Source organism: Apodemus sylvaticus, chromosome 2 (genome assembly GCF_947179515.1).
Source record: "Apodemus sylvaticus chromosome 2, mApoSyl1.1, whole genome shotgun sequence".
Taxonomy (NCBI): Eukaryota; Metazoa; Chordata; class Mammalia; order Rodentia; family Muridae; genus Apodemus; species Apodemus sylvaticus.
This window is the reverse complement of record NC_067473.1, coordinates 51,389,657-51,409,909: the sequence shown is the minus strand read 5'-3', so window position 1 is coordinate 51,409,909 and position 20,253 is coordinate 51,389,657. Positions and strand designations below refer to the sequence as shown.

Sequence of the window (20,253 nt, the reverse complement as noted above, 5' to 3'; positions counted from 1 at the left end):
CCAGATCTTCTGGTATATCTGAAGATGAAGATGGTGTATCAGAAGCTTCTTGCCTCCGTCTCCCAGGAACTGGTCTTAGCATCCTGCAATATGGCTGGAATATATTTTACATCTTGTCCTAATTTCCATGAGAAAGATGTAGTAGAAGAGAAAAAGGTAGAAGAATGTAATTTTCAATTGTTTTCAAGAGATGGCAGTTTGAGGAGTGGTTTTGGAGGGCTGCACGGAATCATGAACTAATAATGGATATATGGTGGCTGATATAAGATGTGAAATTTATTTCAAAAATTAAAAGCCAAGTATAAATTTTGGTAGTTCAAAAGAACATGCTCTGTAGCAGGTGGCCCTTGAGCTCAGAGGTCTGCTTGGCTTTATCTCAGCTGAGTAAGGGCTTGGTCTACCAAGCCTAGACCTACACTTTGCTGGGTGGGATTTTGCCCCCAAGTCACCATCCCGTTAATTCAATTCAATGTCTTTGAACACAGGATTCAGCTCCATTTCACTTCCTGATGCCTCTTTAAAACTCAAACCATATATTTTGTATTTTTCCTTTCTAAGCTTTCGATGTTTGTTCAAAATGCTCTTCAGGCGACTTAAAAAGAGAACAAAGTTTCTGTTGGGCTTTTGTGAGACTTCCTTTGTCAATACAATTAATATAAATCTCTACCTTAGTATCAGGTAGATTTTTCCTACAAGGACAAAAAGCAGCCACATTCTTCATCAAAATACCACAAAAACAGTCTCTGCACCACATACTGAAATTCTTCCTCTTAGCCCAGGTCTGCACAGTTGAAATTACTCTCAGTAACAAACTCTTCAATATTCTTACTAGAATGCCCCATTAAGCCCTATTTAAAGCATTCTACCACTTTCCAAATCCAAAGGCCCCAAATCCACATTTTTCCAAAGAAAATCATGATCAAGCCTAACACAGCTATAACCCAGTCCCTGGTACCAACTTCTGTCTTAGAGTTTTACTGCTGTAAATATATACCATAACCAAGGCAACTTTTATAAGAACAACACCTAATTGGGGCTGTTTTATAGGTTCAGAGGTTCAGTTCATTGTCATCAAGGCAAGAGCTTGGCCACCTTCAGTCAGGCATGGTGTAGGCAGAGCTGAGAATAGAACATCTTCATCTGAAGGCTGCTAGTGGAAGACTCATTTCCAGACAGCTAGGAGTAGTGACAGAATGACACACCTTCTCCAACAAGGCCATGCATTCTAATCCTGCCAGTCCTTGGACCAAGCATATACAAACTACCACAGGTATTTTTAGGATTTTTGATGATTCTCCATAATTTTTGCTCTGCATGAATTTGTAAATATATAAACTCATGGATATTAAACAACTCATTTCTGAACAGTGGATGGGTCAAAGAAGAAATAAGGAAAGAAAATATTTCCTGGAATTAAATGCAAATGACACCACATCAAAACCTCCAAAACACATTAAAATTAGTTCAAAAGAGAGAAAGTATATAAGCCTAAATAATGATATTAAAAAGTCAGAAAGAGCAGAAATGAATGACTTAATGATATAGATCAGTAATTTGGAAAAAAGGAAAAAAGAAAACCAAGAAGATGGCCCTAAGTAATAAAAAAATCAAGGCAGAAATTAATGAAATAGAAACAAGGAAAATAATATCAAGAGTAAACGAATAAACAAGTAACATCTTGTTCTTTGTGGAGATAAATAAGATCAACAATCCCTTAGTCCAATTAAACAGAAGTAAGAAATTAGGACCCAAACAGATTCAAAATGAGCAAGGCAACATTACATCAAACACAAAAGAAATATAGAATATTACAAAGGTTATTATTCCGTTTAGATTATATTAATTCTTATATATTATATTATTCCTTATAAATTTATCAAGAAATGGATGGATCTATTCATCCAAACTGCTAAAGTTAAACAGAAGAGATCAACGACCAAAATGACCAGGGGAACAGGAGACATTGAAACTGATAAAATGCCTTCAGAATAAACTGTTCAAGTCTAGATGGACTCATGGTAAAATTCTTCCAAACTTTTAAAGAACTACGATTCTTAAACTCTGCATCATGGGGTGACTCATTCAGTCACCCTTCCAAGTGGCACATGTGTCCTCCCTGTACTTCTTACCATAGAGGTTTATATAATATCCTTGCCCTTCTCCTAGAATTGAATACTGAGTAAGTTCATTTAAATTTCATCTTTTCTGGGTTAAAATAGATACACTGAGGAGTAGAAATTTGTATTCTAAATGCAGATAAGTCTTTCTATATTTCATGGGCTTTGTTTGCAGTTTGTTTGTTACATTGTAATTCTAAATGGTCTTGATTACAGTTTTAACTAGATTTGAGGAAGAGAGTTATTCATTTCTAAATAGTTGAGTTTTATGTTTATGACATCCATTTATTTCTAGTTTTACTAAAAACTGTCATCATGACATGGCCTAAATAAGATCTCTTCTAAGTCTATTTAAAAAAATAATCTTTTAAAATCCATGTTTTTAGTACATATTATTCAAACACTTGACTTGTTATTTATCATTTTTTTCAGACAGTTACATACATGTTTTCTCATCGATAAAAGGAATTGCAAGTTAGATTTTTATTGAGACATGGGGCATTATATTCTGATTATTGTAATTTTGTTTATTGGTTGATATTAATATATCATTTTAAACTACATTTAGTAGTTGCATACAGTTTTGTAACCAGATTGTTTTATATTACTTGAGACTTTCAGGAGGCCTTGGGGATTAGTCACCTCATGTGTTATGACTCCTGATTATTCAAGTTTGCTTTAATATCCAGCAAGCTATGCTGGCTATCCTGGTATTTTTAAAATATAAAGACTTTTATATGTTATGTTTTCTAGAGTATTTATAGATAAGTCAATTTTTTTCTAGTCCCTAAATAATAAAAGTAACTTGGTAGTTTTATTTTTCCTAGAAAAGTTCTTTTTAAAAGACAAAGTAAGATTATACTGTGATTTTGTTTTTTAACTTGTAGGCTTTTACTAGTCAGGTTTATATTTAAGACCAATCCCTTCTATTTATTATCTTTTAACTTTAAATCTCTCTACTTAGTCTTCAGGAAAGAATTCTTCGCCCATAACCTTATTTTCTTTGTTGCCTTTCATATAATTTATTTTATCTATTATTTTTAGAAATATAGGTCTCCATAATTTTTAGGTGCATTTTTTCTTTTTCTGTCCATATTTTTCAACATTATGCACCTTTTCCACCATATTTTGAACTTTATAAGTTGGCCTCTCAACAACTTGTTTTTATGTGAACTGTATATCTCACTCTGATCTTTCCAGTATTTATTTTTGACATAGCATTTTAAGATTGTAGACCTGATTTCTTATGATATTCTTTGTCGACTTGACTTTTTAAATGTTATTTCAACCAAATTTGTAAAAATGTTCATTAAATTTGTGCACATGCTAGCTATATTAATAAGGCATATGTGGATAATGCCAGCCCATGATATTTGTATTCTAAATATATCTATGTTTATGAATGTATCTATTTTCAGATACTGAGGAATACTACTTTCAGCTTCTTAAACAAGTGGCTTCCTTGATGTATTTTATGACTTATTTCTAAATAACAAGTTTAATTTACTTTCAGGCATGTATTTTTTGATATTTTTCTGTGATATCAGCTTTAATTACCTTTTTATGGAATATATGGTTCTCTCCTATGCCTGCCCTTCTTGTCACAGCCACTTCCAAAATATATGCAAGTCTCCCTTACATTGACATGGTCATGTAATTTCCGTTAAAAAATTATGTCCTTATATACATTTTAATTAAGTTTGATTTCCTGGAAATTTTTATTCTCCCAGAAGCTAATAGCCATCAATTTAAAAAGTTATTTGTTTTGTCTTTTAATAATGTTTTCATATGACATATTTAAATTCATATTTTTCCCAGAAGATAGCTAGCTGCTTGGCAATTTTAAGTCCTGTGATATTCTACTCTAACATGACTGTTAAACTAGTGCCCCTCAGGGAAGAGCACAGTTGGATTTTCCTTTTATGCCACTGGGGGTAAATCCTAGCAATCTTCTTTCCTGTTTCTTATAAAATCATATCCACCAATGGTCTTTTGGAACTAGAAAGTGGAAGTTTTCACATTTTTTTCAGTTTGTTGTTGTTGGGTTTTTGGTTTGGTTTGGTTTGGTTTGGGTGTGTGTGTGAATATATAAAATTATAAAAATACCTATTATCCTTGGTACATTATTATTAGGCCTAACTATAAGTTGCCAAAATCAAGGTTAGAAATAATTTACTTTAGGATGAATAGATACATTATGTTCTGAATCCTAGGTTTCAAATAGAACACACCATGCAGTGCAAACTCTTTGGTGGGGCAGGGAAGCACAGACTGGCAAAATCTCCCAAAACACTTAAATTCAGTTCACTACCAGGGTTTTAGAATGGTAGCAAGATACATCCTAATGTTTGCATATGTTTATATATTGTCTGGAAATCTAAGCAAAACCATTAAATATAAAATTTCATGTACTTTTACTTTGCCTGATGGTCTCAAATTTTGTTTTGTCTAATACTTTCTGCTTTTTTCCCACTTTCTTTTACAACGATTATGTATATCTGGGGACTCTGAGAGTCTCCCTTAACCCTGTTATCACTTATTGCCCTCTTTTTTACTCTAGTTTTCTGTAAGATACTTCAATTTTACCTCCTGTTTTTTGTATATACTTCCCTTTTGGAAATTGTAATTAATAATCTAGCTAAAATATAATTCATTATAAGCTAAAATAATAATAATCACTTCAACTATAATTAATGTATCATTAAGTATAGTGATTATAACTTATAAGATCATTAATGCTCTTTGAATCTTATTTTACAAAAACATTTTATTGTTTCATACATGTACTTTAGGACATCTCTGGGGCCAACAAGATGGCTCAGCAAAATGTATTCTGAAGAAAACTGACTTCTTCAACTTGCTTACTGATCTCTGAATGCACAAACACAAATTGTGTGTGTCCATATATGCACACACACATGTACACACACACACACACACAAGTACACACACAATGTAAACAGAATATCTCTCTGAAAAAATCTTACATTGTTTCTTCTCTGTGTGCTCTCTCCTTTCTCTACATCCTAAGTATTATTTCACATCTATTTTCATCAAAAACATTCTTTCAGTGCCAGAGGATCCTTGGACTCTCATTAGAGAAAAATAAATCATTATTCACCTCAATATAAAAGTATTATTCTTTCTGTTGTGTCATTAGGAAATATCTGATATAAAATCTACACATACCTAAATTTTAAATATTACATTCTATGGATGGGAATGCTTCGGGATAATGATATTCATACTCCACTTCCAACTGTGACAGGTATCCTTTAGTTCAGGTTTAAGAATAGTACCAATTAGAACTCTTTTCAATAACATATGCCTAGTGTACAGTGTAAACCGCTGTGATGCTCTTACATAAAAAGACATAGTTAAACCTCCCAAGCAGAATGATCTTTTCACTGTTTTGTTAATAAGTGGAGGGGAATCACAAGGTTATAGTGTTCCCCAACTACAAATTATTTTCTTTATAATCTTCTAAGGTCTCTTGTGTTAGATTCCCACCACTATAACAGAGGCACAAGACACTCAATTTATAAACAGAAAGAGGATTTTGCCCATGATGAATTGAAGCCATTGGTTTTAGCTACACGGTGTTTCTCATTGGCAATGGCAGAGCATGCATGTAAGAGCAAACCGTTCATCTTCACAGTCAGGATTCAAGAAAGATAAGGTCTGGGATACGGATTCCCCCAGAAGTTCTTTTACTGTTGAGAATAGTTTTAGCTATCCTGCGTTTTTTTGTTATTCCAGATGAATTTGAGAATTGATTTTTCTAAGTCAGGATTAAATAGATCATCTAAACAGTCCCATAACCCTTAAAGAAATAAAAGGGGTCATAGAAAGTTTCCCAACCAAAAAAAAAGCACAGGACCAGATGGCTTCAGTGAAGAATTCTATCAGACCTTCATAGAAGACCTAACACCAATACTCTTTCACAAAATAGAAACAGAAGGATTACTACCCAACTCGTTCTATGAAGCCACAATTACGCTGATACCAAAACCACACAAAGATCCAACAAGGAAAGAGAACTTCAGGCCAATTTCCCTTATGAATATCGATGCAAAAATACTCAATAAAATTCTTGCCCACCGAATCCAAGAACACATCAAAACAATCATCCACCATGATCAAGTAGGCTTGATTCCAGGGATGCAGGGATGGTTCAATATAAGGAAATCCATCAATGCAATCCACTACATAAACAAACTCAAAGTAAAAAACCATATGATCATTTCATTAGATGCTGAAAAAGCATTTGACAAAATTCAGCATCCATTCATGCTAAAAGTCTTGGAAAGAACAGGAATTCAAGGCCCATACCTAAACATAGTAAAAGCAATATACAGCAAACCGGTAGCCAGCATCAAACTAAATGGAGAGAAACTTGAAGCAATCCCACTAAAATCAGGGTCTAGACAAGACTGCCCTCTCTCTCCATATCTTTTCAATATTGTACTTGAGGTACTAGCTCGGGCAATTAGACAACATAAGGAGGTCAAAGGGATACAAATTGGAAAGGAAGAATTAAATTATCACTATTTGCAGATGACATGATAAGCTAGACATATTCTAATAGGCCTCATCTCTAAGGTTTCCATGCCTTCCCAATGAAGCCATGCTGGGAACTGAACCTTTAGTATACTGACCTTGGGAGACACATGAGACACATATTAGCATGTCACACTTGAGAACAAAAACAAATTAAACTTTCAATAATAGTATCATAAATTATATTGATCCCTTTTCTATTTACCCTTCTTTTCTATCCCTAGTAAATGTAGTGTCCTGGTAAAACTTCTTTGACCTAGGCTATGACGTTAAAGCTGTGTGCCTTCTTCTCTGTTCTTTATCTCCTTTACTTGCTACTCTGTATGTTCTTGATGCAGCCATTGTTTGTGAGCTTTTAGCTGTGGACTATGTGTCTTTCACTAACCTGAGAACCATGTAGAGAGGACAAAGAACATTACTGACTGTGAGGCTTGTGCTTGAATCTACTCATCCTCATTAGATAGCAATGTGATGTAAGTTATATTATCTTCAAGTTTGTCCTCCTTAAAAAAGTTGGGGAAGAAATGTTGACCTAGGATTGTTAAAACTCTCAGTCCTCTGTCTTAGAACGCATCTGGCCCTTCTTAAATGTTATCTACCATGATAATTACTGTTCTTACTGCCTTTATGCCTTGCAGGTTTTGTGGTACAAAGTGTTGTGCTACTGAATGTGTGCATTCCAAATTCATCTGTACATCTTTCTATTTCTTTATTGAGATTTATTTTAAAATGTGTCTGTGTGTGCATGTGTGTGTGTGTGTGTGTGTGCATGTGTGTGTGTGTATTGTACATGAGTTGAGGTGCCTGAGTGGTCTGACCTATTGGATGGATCCACTGGAGTTGGAGTTATAGATGAAGTCTCCACTATGTGGAAGTTGGGTCCTCTAAATTGAACCTGGCTCCTCTTCAAGAGCATCAAGCGCTTTTATCTACTGAACTACCAGACTCTACATGTACATCTTAATATTCTGAAAGCATTGATTTCCTAGAATCTTCTATAGGTAGAGCTATATTTTCATGAAATTATATGAGCTAAGATTGAATGGAAAAAAATTTTAATTAGCAAATTATTTAATATGTTGTTTAAATAAACTCAGAACATTTTGCAATGAACTACATTAGTATATGCATGAACTGAGAATCACATTATGTCAGAAAATGTAAGAAATGTGCATAATTAAAAAGAATATTCTGAAAGTTCAAAGAATTTCCATCAGTGTGTTTTGGTCTTGAGTTGACTTCCACATTATTGACTTTTAGTTTTAATTTGTAATGAAAGACTCATTTAACTGAACTTAGCTTCCATGAAACACTGACAACATATGTTTAATAGAATTATTCATACGTGACATTTAAATTGTATTTTAATATTTAGCTGAATTTAAGTTCAAAATAGAAATGCTGTAAATAATTTTAAGTAATAAGTAAATGTACTCAACCATTCTGAGAAACTAAGTACCAATTTTTATAGAAAATGTTTAGATGAATTATTTTTACATAAAAACAATATTGAAAGAAACTCCAATTTTAGTCATCTAGCATTTGTAATAGTATGCATAGCAAAGCAATCATACTTCGATGGCTTATATTTAAAATTATCACTCCATGGTACTCAAATAGAATGAGCATGAATTTATTACTAAATTTCTGTCTTGATATATTGTGACAAATACATCACGCCACTCAGGGATCTGCCCATGCACAGTGCTAGAAAGAGCTCCATTATCAGCTTCCTGTATACTTTCCATTTGGCAAGTATATTGCAAATTTGATTTCCTGCACTCATCACTAACATATCCAGTCTTCTATACAGAATCCATCACTCATAATCTGGACCTCACATCTCCAAGTTCAAACTCAAAAGCTAGATTATTTCTTCCTATGTATACAACTAGAAGTAAATATAGGCACTTATATATCAGTTTCTAAAAAACAGCAAGCAGAACGAAGATCATAGAAAGATTGTTGACCTTGATGAAAAGTAGAGACAATGATATTTGACTTGGCACTGGTCATGTTTTCTTTGTTTGTTTGTTTGCTTTTTACAAAACAGAACAAACCAAAACCTAATTATAGATAGAATTCATGTTCCTTTCGGAACTTCCCTTCAGTTCTGTACTGAAGAATTTGCACTTGTTTTTATCCAGAAAACATTTTGAAGACCTTGTTAGATTTTTCTAATATCACTTCACCATACAAGGCAGATGACTAATCTCTTCAAATTTATTTGCTTTGAAACTGTAGATGAAATGCAGTAGTTATGACACCAACATGAGAAAGCTCACATAAGCTCACAGAAAGTAAAGGAGCATGAACAGGGTCTCCATGGGTCTGCACCAGGTCTTCTGTGCTTATATTATGACCTCTAGCTAATGTTTTTAGGGTCTTTCTTATAGTAGGTCTAATCTTTGTGCCTTCTCTGAGGCTCTTTTCCCTCTGTTGGATTGTTTTGTACAACTTCAATGTGATCATTTCAGTAATGTCTTATTATATTTTATTTTGTTGTGCTTTTTAAAAAATGAGAGAATGAATGAAAGAAAACCAAGCCACTAAAGTAAAAGTTAACAACTCAGCTATCGTTTCTACTTCTGGGTGAGGGACAATAGTTCTGAGTGGCAACGAGTGTATACCAAACACTCTGGTGCAGATATTATGTTCAAGCGTATTTGAACAACACGTAATGGCCTCCTCAGGGTTTTTTTTTGTTGTTTTTGTTTTTTGTTTGTGTGTGTATGTGTGTATGTGTGTGTGTGTGTGTGTGTGTGTGTGTGTGTGTGTGTGCATTTTTATTTGTTTGCAATTTGGTGTGGCTTTTATTTTTGTGTTTGTTTTAGGGGGATGCTGATTTATTTTGTTTCTTAGTTTGGGTTTTATTGTTATATTAAGTTTTTTTCCTTGAGATAAATTAAAAGTTGAGTGGATAGGGAGGAGGAGATTATCTGAAAGGACTTGCAGGAGCTGGGAATATGATCAAAATATATTTAAATTTAAAACTTGCTTTAAATAATACAATATAAAAGTATTTTTTAAAGGAAAAAAGAGCATTCTTAATACCAAGTGGATGTAGGAAAGAACTTGTCTCTTGTTCAGAACCCCAAACCCAAGAGTTTTAGATATAGTATGCATCTATTTGTAACTACATTTCAGGACACATTCTGATTATTCATCAGTGTATGCAATTTTCAAGCATGAGTTTTGGTTAAACCTACATTAACTAAAACATAGCAATTTTTGTCTCATCATTGCTCTCTACCTGATAAAGCATAAACACAGTATAACCACAATATTAATCCAATGAGTATGAACGATGTGTTATCTGGAGTTTAATACAATACAGGGGGCTGTCTACTTGTGTGAAATAGATGAGAGAAAATTTCACAGAAAAAATAATTTTTTTCTCATGAAAAAAATAGGGGAAGTTTTCAAGTACTTTCCTTATAAAATTTGACTATCTCTGGGTGTCACTGACTACTTCTTCCCTAACGTTAGGAATCTATTTGTTTTCTTGGGCTTCAGGTTGGATTTTCCCCTACTTTCCATTGGTCCAAACCTTTCCCATTTCTTTACTGATCTTCCAGAATATACTGTGTTCCACTATGTTCAGGGTTCCACTTTCTACCATTTCTGAGGGTGAAAATTTCATTATAAATATTGATTGGTCCAATTGCTGATGGTATTATAGCCTTAGGTAACTTAACTCTAGGCAATTTTGACTCATGACTTACTTTTCAAAATCAATTATTTTTCCATAATGCCTTTTTATTGAAGACCACCACTGCTCCTTCTTGCTCTTTAATTCCTTCTTTATTCATTCAACAGATATTCTCTGGTTATTTTTCAGTTATTAGTCAGCACATTTCAATGGGTAATGCAATGGCAGATAATTGGACCACAGTGTCCCGAGCAAAATACAATTTAAATGAATGCTTAGCAAGGTATTGCTCATAATTATTGTGCAAAACCACTAAAACTAAGGAGGACTTTTAAAAAGGACTTAGTGTCCCTTTCCAGACGTACTGAACCATAATCTCTAGCAAAGAAGAAGGTGTACATTAAGTAAGTCTTTTAAATTATTCCCAGGTTATAACCTACAATTTTAAAAACACATTACTTTATAAAAATTAAAACCAACCAAATTAGTACATAATTACAAGCCATTAGAATTTTATTTAGCAATGTTATAAGTACTAAGGTAGTTTGACACATAATAACTCCCCATTACCTTGGTGGCACCCGAGATCAAGGTTACACATGGTTATGTAAGTTAGTGATGGATCACATATTAGATGTGGTAGTATGTGCCTACTGTGACTATTTATTTTTGCTATACTGAGAGTGTTTCAAGTCTGGACCACCATTCTTATTACTATGATGATGTAAAGCACATAACTTACTCAAAAGTGGAAGACTGAGTTAAACCTGATCCAAATATGGGTGAGCATTTTTAATTAGTGTGTTCTGGGTCTCACTCTCTTGAATGCAAATGCCCATTAGTCTTAACATATTCAAAAATTAATTGTCCACAGATGCATGAATTTATTTCTAAATTATTATTTCTTTTCTACTATGTTGTTTACTGTTACACCAGTACCATATGTCTTTGGCAATAAAATTCGAAATCAGTTTTCATGGGATAAAGTGATGGCTCAATGGGTAAGAGAACTTTGTGCCCTTCCAGACAATTTGTAGACTCTTTTCAGGGTCCAAGTGGCAGCTCACAACTGCCTGTAACTCCATCTACAGAGCACCCAATATCATTTCCTGGAATCTGCTTGCACCAGGCATGCACGCAGTGCGCATAAACATATAGAGGTTAAATGCATAAAAATATTTTTAAAACATCAATGTAAATGCCAACTTTGTCATTTTCAATATTATTTTTGCTTTTACTAGATTTCTGGATATGAAAATTTGGACCCACTGATCAATTTGTACAGAGGATTGTTTGTAAAAAAAATTGAAGTATTATCATCTCAGTAATAGTAGGTAACATTTTCAGTGAGCATGGTATTTCTTTAAATGGATTTAGTTTTATTTTTAATAATGTTTAATAGTTTTAATGAATAAATCTCATACTGCTTTAGATAGGCTTATTTCCAAGCATTTTAATTTCAATGCTGCAACAAACAATATCATTCTAATTCTCATTTTCATTTTCAATTGTCTTTTAAACAAACATTATTTAGTTTTATTTTATGTATATTAGTGCTTTGCCTGGATGTATGTCTGTGCACCATATGTGTTCAGATAGGCAAAACTAGGAGTCAGAATCTCTGAAACTAGAGTTACAGTTATATGAGAATTTCCAGGTGGGTGCTGGGAGCCAAACTCGGGTGCTCCATCAGTCTCCTTAGTGCTAATTCATATCTTCATAGCACCCTATTTTTTGTTTAGTTCTGTTGCATTTTAATTATCTGAAATATATTGAAAAACTACAATTTCTTCTTCTAGTATCTACTGCAATTTCTTTCTTCAGAGATTTGAATTTTATGTTATAGTGTATGCTTATCTCCTTAAGTTTATTCCTATATCTATTTTGAGGCTATCATGGATGGAATTGTGTACATGCTGACTTTCTCAACACACTTCTTATTAGTATATAGAAAAGCTGATCTTTATCTCCTGACACTTTGCTGAACATATTGTTCATTTCTAGAAGTTTTCTGGTAAAATTATAAGGATCTCTTATATGTAATAGTATATCACCTGCAAATAATAATTTGACTTATTTTCCTATTTATATCCTTTAATTTCCTTCTCTGGCATTACTGATCTAGTAAAGGCTTATAACCTATAAATTTAAAACAAGGATGGAAATGGTAGATAGCCCTTTCTTAGTCTTGAGTTTAGGAAGATTACTTCAAGTTTTACCAAATAGTGATGATATTGGCTATGGGTCTGATCTATATCCTTTATTATACTGAGGTCTATTCCTTCCTGTGTTATAATTTAGGACCTTTACCATAATGATATGTTATATTTTGTCAGAGTTTAAAGATACATTAATCTATGAGTAAATAATAAGTCATTAGGAGATGGTTTAACACTGTATCTATTTACCTAAATAATTTGAGTAATTTTTCCACTAGTGCCAACAACCTGTCAAATCATAGGTCTTAGCCTAACAATAATGTCAATAATGGGCTTTATCTTATGATATGGGACTTAAGTCTAAACCAAAAGTAGTTGGTCCTCCTCATGATGTTCCTGCCACTGTTGCACCAGGACAGTTGTTATTGCTAGTTTGTTTATTTGTTGTGTGTTTGAGACAAAGTCTCACTCTACAGTCCTGGCTAGCCCAGTTAGGGTTCACTATTTACCCAGGCTTGACACTCATGGCATTCTGCCGTCTCAGATTCTCCAGTTCTGAGATTGCTTTTACGAGCCACGATGTTTTGCTATAGTCCATATTCTTATGATTTTATTGATCATTTACAGAAAAATAATTTTCATTGGTTCATTTCAGATGAAGCTTAGAGAAATTATTTTCAACCTAAATGACATTTTAGTGCTGATTGCAGCCAAAATTTTTGTGAGCACATCTTTTATCCTTTGAAATAAATCAAAGCATGTTGAGTGCCAACCTAACAAACATGCAGTGATAAATGACCATTTTCCCCTGTTGATAGTAAAGTTTAATGTTTCTGATACTCTTTCATTAGCTTTAATTTATTTTTTTGCATTAGACTATAATAAATTTCTAGATGCCTTGGACAAATTTCTAGTTAGGTCTATATAATTGTCTCTGAAATGTAACCTTCAATTGTACATTATCATAAGTCCATGATTGTCTAAAAGAACTATTTCACCCACTAAATAGAATATTTTCTTTTTCTTTCCTTTTTTTTTTTACAAAGTTCTTACTCATGATTTTTATTCAAGATTCTTCTGTCTTACTGAATCCCTCCAAATAAATAAATATCTCTTATACATCATTAAAATTTAATAGAAAATTAATAGAGTTGTGAAAGAGTTAGTCTCACTTCATGGGAAGCAGGACTGGATGGCTCTGATAGTTTATTTTGACCTTGGGACACTTGAAGAAACATCACCTTTCCGAAGAGAGGATGTTTGAACTAAGGCATTTAAATTCTTTACCTTGAGCACATTCAGGTATCCCCAGCAAGTGCTGGATTTCCGGACTAGGGACTGCAATTCCTGACCTCAAGTATTCAAAGAATATTTAATGAAGAAATTTATCCTAATTCATTTTGGATAATAATAGCCTCAATCACCTCATCCTCAAAACAAGGCAACCTTAAAAGCCGCAGGGGAGTGAGGCTGAAATTGCATGCTTTGTAACATTAAGATACAGGACTGCTGTTACTGGGTTTACCCTCCCTATGCATTACTAGGCTGATGTTAGAGTTATGGTGGCTACAGACTGCGCAAATTTAATTTGAGCTACATTAATTTTTTATTGCTGTGTAAAAATAAATCCAAAATTCATAGGGTTATCACTTATAACTAAACGTAAAGGATTTCCTAAACAAACAAAAGCTTTGAAAGTAGAAGATGAGAGAGTTGGAAAGAAGAGGATAAGTATGAGAGGGGCCAGAGGGAGTAATGGGGTAAATATATTCAACATGTATTATATGTATATGTGTGTTATTCATTCAAAACATAAAACACACTTATATGTAACATATATATAGCCAAAAGTATAGAAACAATAAGTGCTTATTACCTTACATTAGTTTTAAACATGAGAATTCAGAAAGAGCTTAGCTGGGGTCTTCAAGTTTAGTGATTTCCACAAGTCAAGATGCAAGCAAGAGCTAAAGCAATCTGAGGGCTCGACTGAGGCAAGCAGTTACTTTCTAGAATATGACAACTACTTCATGTAGCTACAAAAGTCCTGCACACTTTACCTCGAGCCTGCTTGAGAACTTCCAGGACTCTGTGGTGGTGGTTCCTTGAGCATGGGGGAAACAAGCAAAGGCAAAGCAGAGGTTAAAGGTGACTTTTATGGCCGAACTTCAGCAGCCATGATTATCGTCCCATGAACACGGCATTGTTTAAATAGGTCACTCGTTTCAGAGAGAGAATGAAGCACCTGGGTGCTCAGATTCAAGGAGCAGAGGGCATGTGGGGCCGTCTGAGAAGACGATGACAGTAGGGTATAGTAATTCTTGTAGACTGTCAATGAAATGGGTCTTGGCGAATTAAATTTTGTGTTTCTATGTGCTCCTCCAAGGCTTCCAAATGCCCCACTCTCACCTTTGCCTTCTCATGTTCACATCTCTGCATTGTGATGCCATTTCTATTCCCATTCATATCCTTATTTGGCACTGATTTCGTTGCTTTTTGCTGCATTTAAGATTACATGCATTCAGTAGTAAACATTATTTTTAACTCCTTTATCTAACATATATACCTCAGTGCATGCCTAGCATACAAATTTTATTATATCCATGAGCAAAGGAGAAGGCAGAGATGAACTCCTGTCATTTTCTTTCAAGATCAACAGGGTATCCTCTGAATTTCCCTAACCATTTTAGAAAGACAGTAATCATTGTTGTTATGCTTAGTGTCTTAATCCAGTATTTGAAATATTTTGACATTTATATTTGTGATTAGATTTAAAATAACTTTCTATGGGAATATTTTTGTTTTATTTTGTTTTTTATCCCTCTTATTTAATTTTAAAGCTTTCATATTAAAATTGTTTGGGCCAATAAATCGTTCTTTAGTATCGTAGTGGTCAGCTATGAAAAGGTAGGTGAAAAGTGATGATACCATCTAGTTGATGATCCAAATGATTGATTGGACCCAATCATTTAACACTTTTATAAAGTCAATATCAGGGAAAGAAATGGGACTCTTATTATGGTAAACTGTATTTGGACCGTCAGCATTCTGTGATTTATTACAAACCTGTGGCTGGGATTAGGATATTATAAATGGGGAAAAATGGAAGGCTCATTAATTTTTTATGCCCACAGGTGGAGGCCATGCAGTGGGCTAATAGAGAGCACATCCGCCCAGCATCCGTCTGCAGCCTGCCGTGCAAGCCTGGGGAGAGGAAGAAAACCGTGAAAGGCGTCCCTTGCTGCTGGCACTGTGAGCGCTGTGAGGGTTATAACTACCAGGTGGATGAACTGTCCTGTGAACTCTGCCCTTTGGATCAGAGACCAAACATCAACCGCACAGGTTGCCAGAGGATTCCCATCATCAAGTTGGAGTGGCATTCACCCTGGGCCGTGGTACCTGTGTTCATAGCAATATTGGGAATCATTGCCACCACCTTTGTGATTGTGACCTTTGTCCGCTACAACGACACACCTATTGTGAGAGCTTCTGGGAGGGAACTTAGTTATGTGCTTCTTACGGGGATTTTTCTCTGTTACTCGATCACCTTTTTGATGATAGCAGCACCAGACACAATCATCTGCTCCTTCCGACGGATCTTCCTGGGACTTGGTATGTGTTTCAGCTATGCAGCACTTTTGACCAAAACAAACCGTATCCACCGAATATTCGAGCAAGGGAAGAAATCTGTCACAGCACCTAAGTTTATCAGCCCAGCATCCCAGCTCGTGATCACCTTCAGCCTCATCTCTGTACAGCTCCTTGGAGTGTTTGTGTGGTTTGTCGTGGATCCCCCCCACACCATCATTGACTATGGAGAACAGCGAACACTGGATCCTGAGAATGCCAGGGGAGTGCTCAAGTGTGACATTTCCGATCTGTCACTCATTTGTTCACTGGGATACAGTATCCTCCTGATGGTCACTTGTACTGTTTATGCCATTAAAACCAGAGGGGTCCCAGAGACGTTCAATGAAGCCAAACCTATTGGATTTACCATGTACACCACGTGCATCATTTGGTTAGCTTTCATCCCCATCTTTTTTGGTACAGCCCAGTCAGCAGAAAAGGTAAGCAGCAGGAAATCCGTTTGACAACTTTTCCCTGGATTTATTTCAATTTAACTTATTTGAAAATTAGTTTAACTACTAATAGTTCATTTATAATCTTTCAAGTAGTGTGTGTGTGTGTGTGTGTCTGTGTGTGTGTGTGTGTGTGTGTGTGACACTGAGTATGTATGGCCTATGAATGATTCCCCTGCCCTGCCCCTTCCCGGAGTAACACTATTGCATGCTCTTTGGCAAGAATGAAGATTGACAGACTTCACATCACTTTCTAGGTCTCTTTTCCCAGTCCTGTTATCTACAATGTCACTGCTGTTTTCCAAATGTTAATTAAAAGACAGAAGCAGAAAGGGCAGATGGATTCACAGGGGTGAGCTGTCCCAGAGAGATCCCATTGCAAAGCAAATGACATCTTTTCTGTTCTGTGGAAACTCTGAGAAAAAGCCATCGTTGAAAATTATGATTTCAAACATAGGCACAGAATTTATAGTACTGCAGCCAAACCCCAAAGACAATGAAATGTGTTAATACACTCAAAACCACTTACCACATCTTTCCAAGCCCAATTCTTATTAATTTTACATTTACAGATGATTATAATGGACAATTAAGGTAGCGATGGGCAATTATAAAAGGTTGTTTATATTTGTAGGTGAAGATCAGTGGGGCCCTTCGAAGCAATTTCCTTTGTCATTAATATTCAGTTCACACTTTCCTACATTAAACACTGATAGTAAAGGAAGTCTTCATATGAGATGTGGTATTTGCTGATGTAGATAACATTTAGTTCCACACATGAGGAAGTTGAGAACCAAGGTTAACTCTGAGTTCTCAAGTTGGGAGGTGGGATGAAGGAGCTGTTAGCAAACAAGGTGATATTATATTTCCATAGGGATAATCCTTCATCCTTAATGTGTATGTAAGACAGATCTGCCAAAGAGAGGACTTAAACATCTGCCCACTTTCCTTCATTAGAAAAACATCAGCTATCATGGGAAATTATATTCCTGAGGCTATAAAGATCCAGGTGAGAGTCTATGTAACTTAAAATCTCCACAGAGTTACATTGGAAGGCTCACCATGTGGGACAGTGAGCTGATTGGGTTGATTACCCAGTCATCACTGGATCAATGTGGTCTTCAGCAATGTTTGGAAGGGGGAAAAAAAAGAACCTTAGAATATTCTGATGATTAGCATGAACTTGCCATGGATTGGTGACACCCAACACTATCCTCATGTCCTGGCTTTGTGGAGGCCACAGACATTTGATATGGGACCAAACATGAAGAGGGGAGTTAAAAGTAAGACAATTACGGGTAGACCCTTAGTGTTGAAAGGATGTATTTCAGCATAGAAAGATAGATATATATTAGAATTAAACTTATAACTGGGGAGAATGTATGAACTGGAAAATAGCTATCGCAAAGACCAGTGTTTAGTTTGATTTTTTGGTTTAGTTTAGGATATATTATGTCTTCAGAATTTGAAAGTGTCCAAATATATACATTAATAGAAACAACTATGTAAGCACTTGTTATATGCACTTGGTGTTGAAACATTTTCCTGTTTGTTGTGTTACCTACAGAAGTCCATCGCAATATGTCTTCTTTGCTTCTGGTGGACAATAAGTTTCTGAAATAGAGGATATCTTCTGTCCAGTCTAACTTGTTATTCTGCCTCTTCTCTTACATTTTTCAAAATTTATTATTTTTCATACAATATCTTCTACTGATGGGAATGTTAAATGCTGCTGTGAATATATTGGGGCTTTTTTTTTTGAGAATTCAGTGCTTCAGTCTTAAAATAAATAAAATTGTCATCCTATATCAAGGTTCTTTTCAACACCACAGTATTTTAAATTTGAGTTCTTAGTAGGACTTAAGAGTTATTAAAGTGTTCTCTCCCAGAGAGGAGCTCATGATGTATTAGCATAACTGAGGAGCTATTGTCAGTTGACAGCCTCGAGGGAAAAAAGTCATTCTTTTTGGGGACTGTAGTACTGATATAGACTGCCATACTCTAGTGGGAAAAGTACACATCCATTTACATATGGGTAGCATGAAATGACTTAGTGCTATTTGTTTGTTTTTAAAGAAGAAAGGGGTACACACTGGGAAAGTCATTTGTTGGGTAAGCGACCTAGGAAGAATAAGAAGGAGTAATGCCATCATAGATATTATCACACTTCGTTGCATATCTATATAACATTCTTAAAAAAAATTTAAAATAAAATACTTTCTTCCTATACAGTAAGGCTCAATGTTTGTAACTGTTTCCTAAAGAGCAGCAATAAAGATTTGAAGGTGCAACGAAGATAGAAATACCAGGGAATAGAGGCTGTCTGCTGTGGTGCTGAGCCTGTGAGAGGTGTATATCTATTTTAAAGTTTTGAGTTGTATTTACTTTTATGAGTATGGACATATCCATGCCTTTAGAGACATGGTTGAATACGGTTAGCCAATTTATGTTTTTCTTTCTTAGCTTTGTGGAATAAAAGTATGGCTTAATAACAAATTGTAAAACAAATACAAAATATGCTAACTGGAATTTATTTTGTATTTATGATGTGATTAAATGTGAGACAGTCTGAAGAACTCAATAATAAGTAATAACTGTTGGGATTTTCAAAATGTTATAGAAATGCATCATTTAGTCTCTGGGTTGCAGAATTTAGACTGTCACTGCAGCAAGAGCTATTGGATCATAAATAGTCTTTGCCACTGAGGTACTTTATGTAATAGAATTATGTGCTGTCCTAAAAGTTACCTTAAAATTTACTGTCTGCTTTTCTTTCAAAGTATCTTTTGTTATTCACAATAATAGATGAAATGCTTGAGAGTGTTTATAACATTGTTAAAGCTACTGGCATGAATATTAAAAATGAACGAAACATTCTATCTCTAAAATAAGTCTTTAAACAGGTTTATTGACTTGGCAGGAGGAAGAGCTGATCACTCCTTCATTTTCATTTATAATGCTCACCCAATTAGCCCAGGTTATCAACTTGAAGCATTTACAACAGCCAGGCAACACACACATCCATTAATTCAGCAGCTCCTTATTGAGTATCATGTCTGGCATTGTGCTAATTATTGAATCCATGTCAGTCTGGCTCTCCCCACGTCCTTGTAAGGATCAGTTTGGCTTTCAGCCCATGTGTTCTTGATGCCTGCCAGGCCAGTAAGATGCCAGACTCAAGGGCAAGGAAGATGGTGAGGGGTCATGTTTGAGATGAGAAAGCAAATAACTATGCATCCTGTAACTATGCATTAGAACACCAAATTTGTAACCGAGAAAATAGCAGGAGGAAAACATTGAGGATGATACACACTCCCAATGTGGATATCATCATACTGTCTGAGAGTTAGTGTCTGTGGCAGAAAAATTGTTGAACCATGCAACTCTCTCTGAAATGCTAAGAAGTAAGAAACAAAAGTAAAGATAGGTGAGTGATCTGTATAGATATTTCTCAATCATTTTTATACCACCATGTTCTCAGTTATACAAAGAGCACTTAGAGAAGAACCATAAAGACTGAGAACTCTTTGCATCATGCCTGCTTTCATACCAAGCACCATTTAACTTCTCCGTCTGTTTTTTCTTTACATTTGTAATTATTTAATTTGCTCATACTTCTGAATTCTGCTAAATTTTAGATAAACATTTTCCCTTTCCTTATGGAGAATAAGTTTAAAGGAAAT

The 20,253-nt window shown here is 34.8% G+C and overlaps 1 protein-coding gene across 1 annotated transcript in view; it reads left to right on the top strand.

The window, feature by feature from the left end:
• The window catches only part of Grm8 (glutamate metabotropic receptor 8), an 870,036-nt gene that overhangs the window by 757,918 nt on the left and 91,865 nt on the right, over positions 1-20,253 (top strand). Inside the window, exon 9 of the mRNA XM_052173334.1 lies at positions 15,623-16,558. Within this exon, the coding sequence (XP_052029294.1) occupies positions 15,623-16,558 (936 nt within the window). The remainder of the gene's footprint in view (positions 1-15,622; positions 16,559-20,253) is intronic.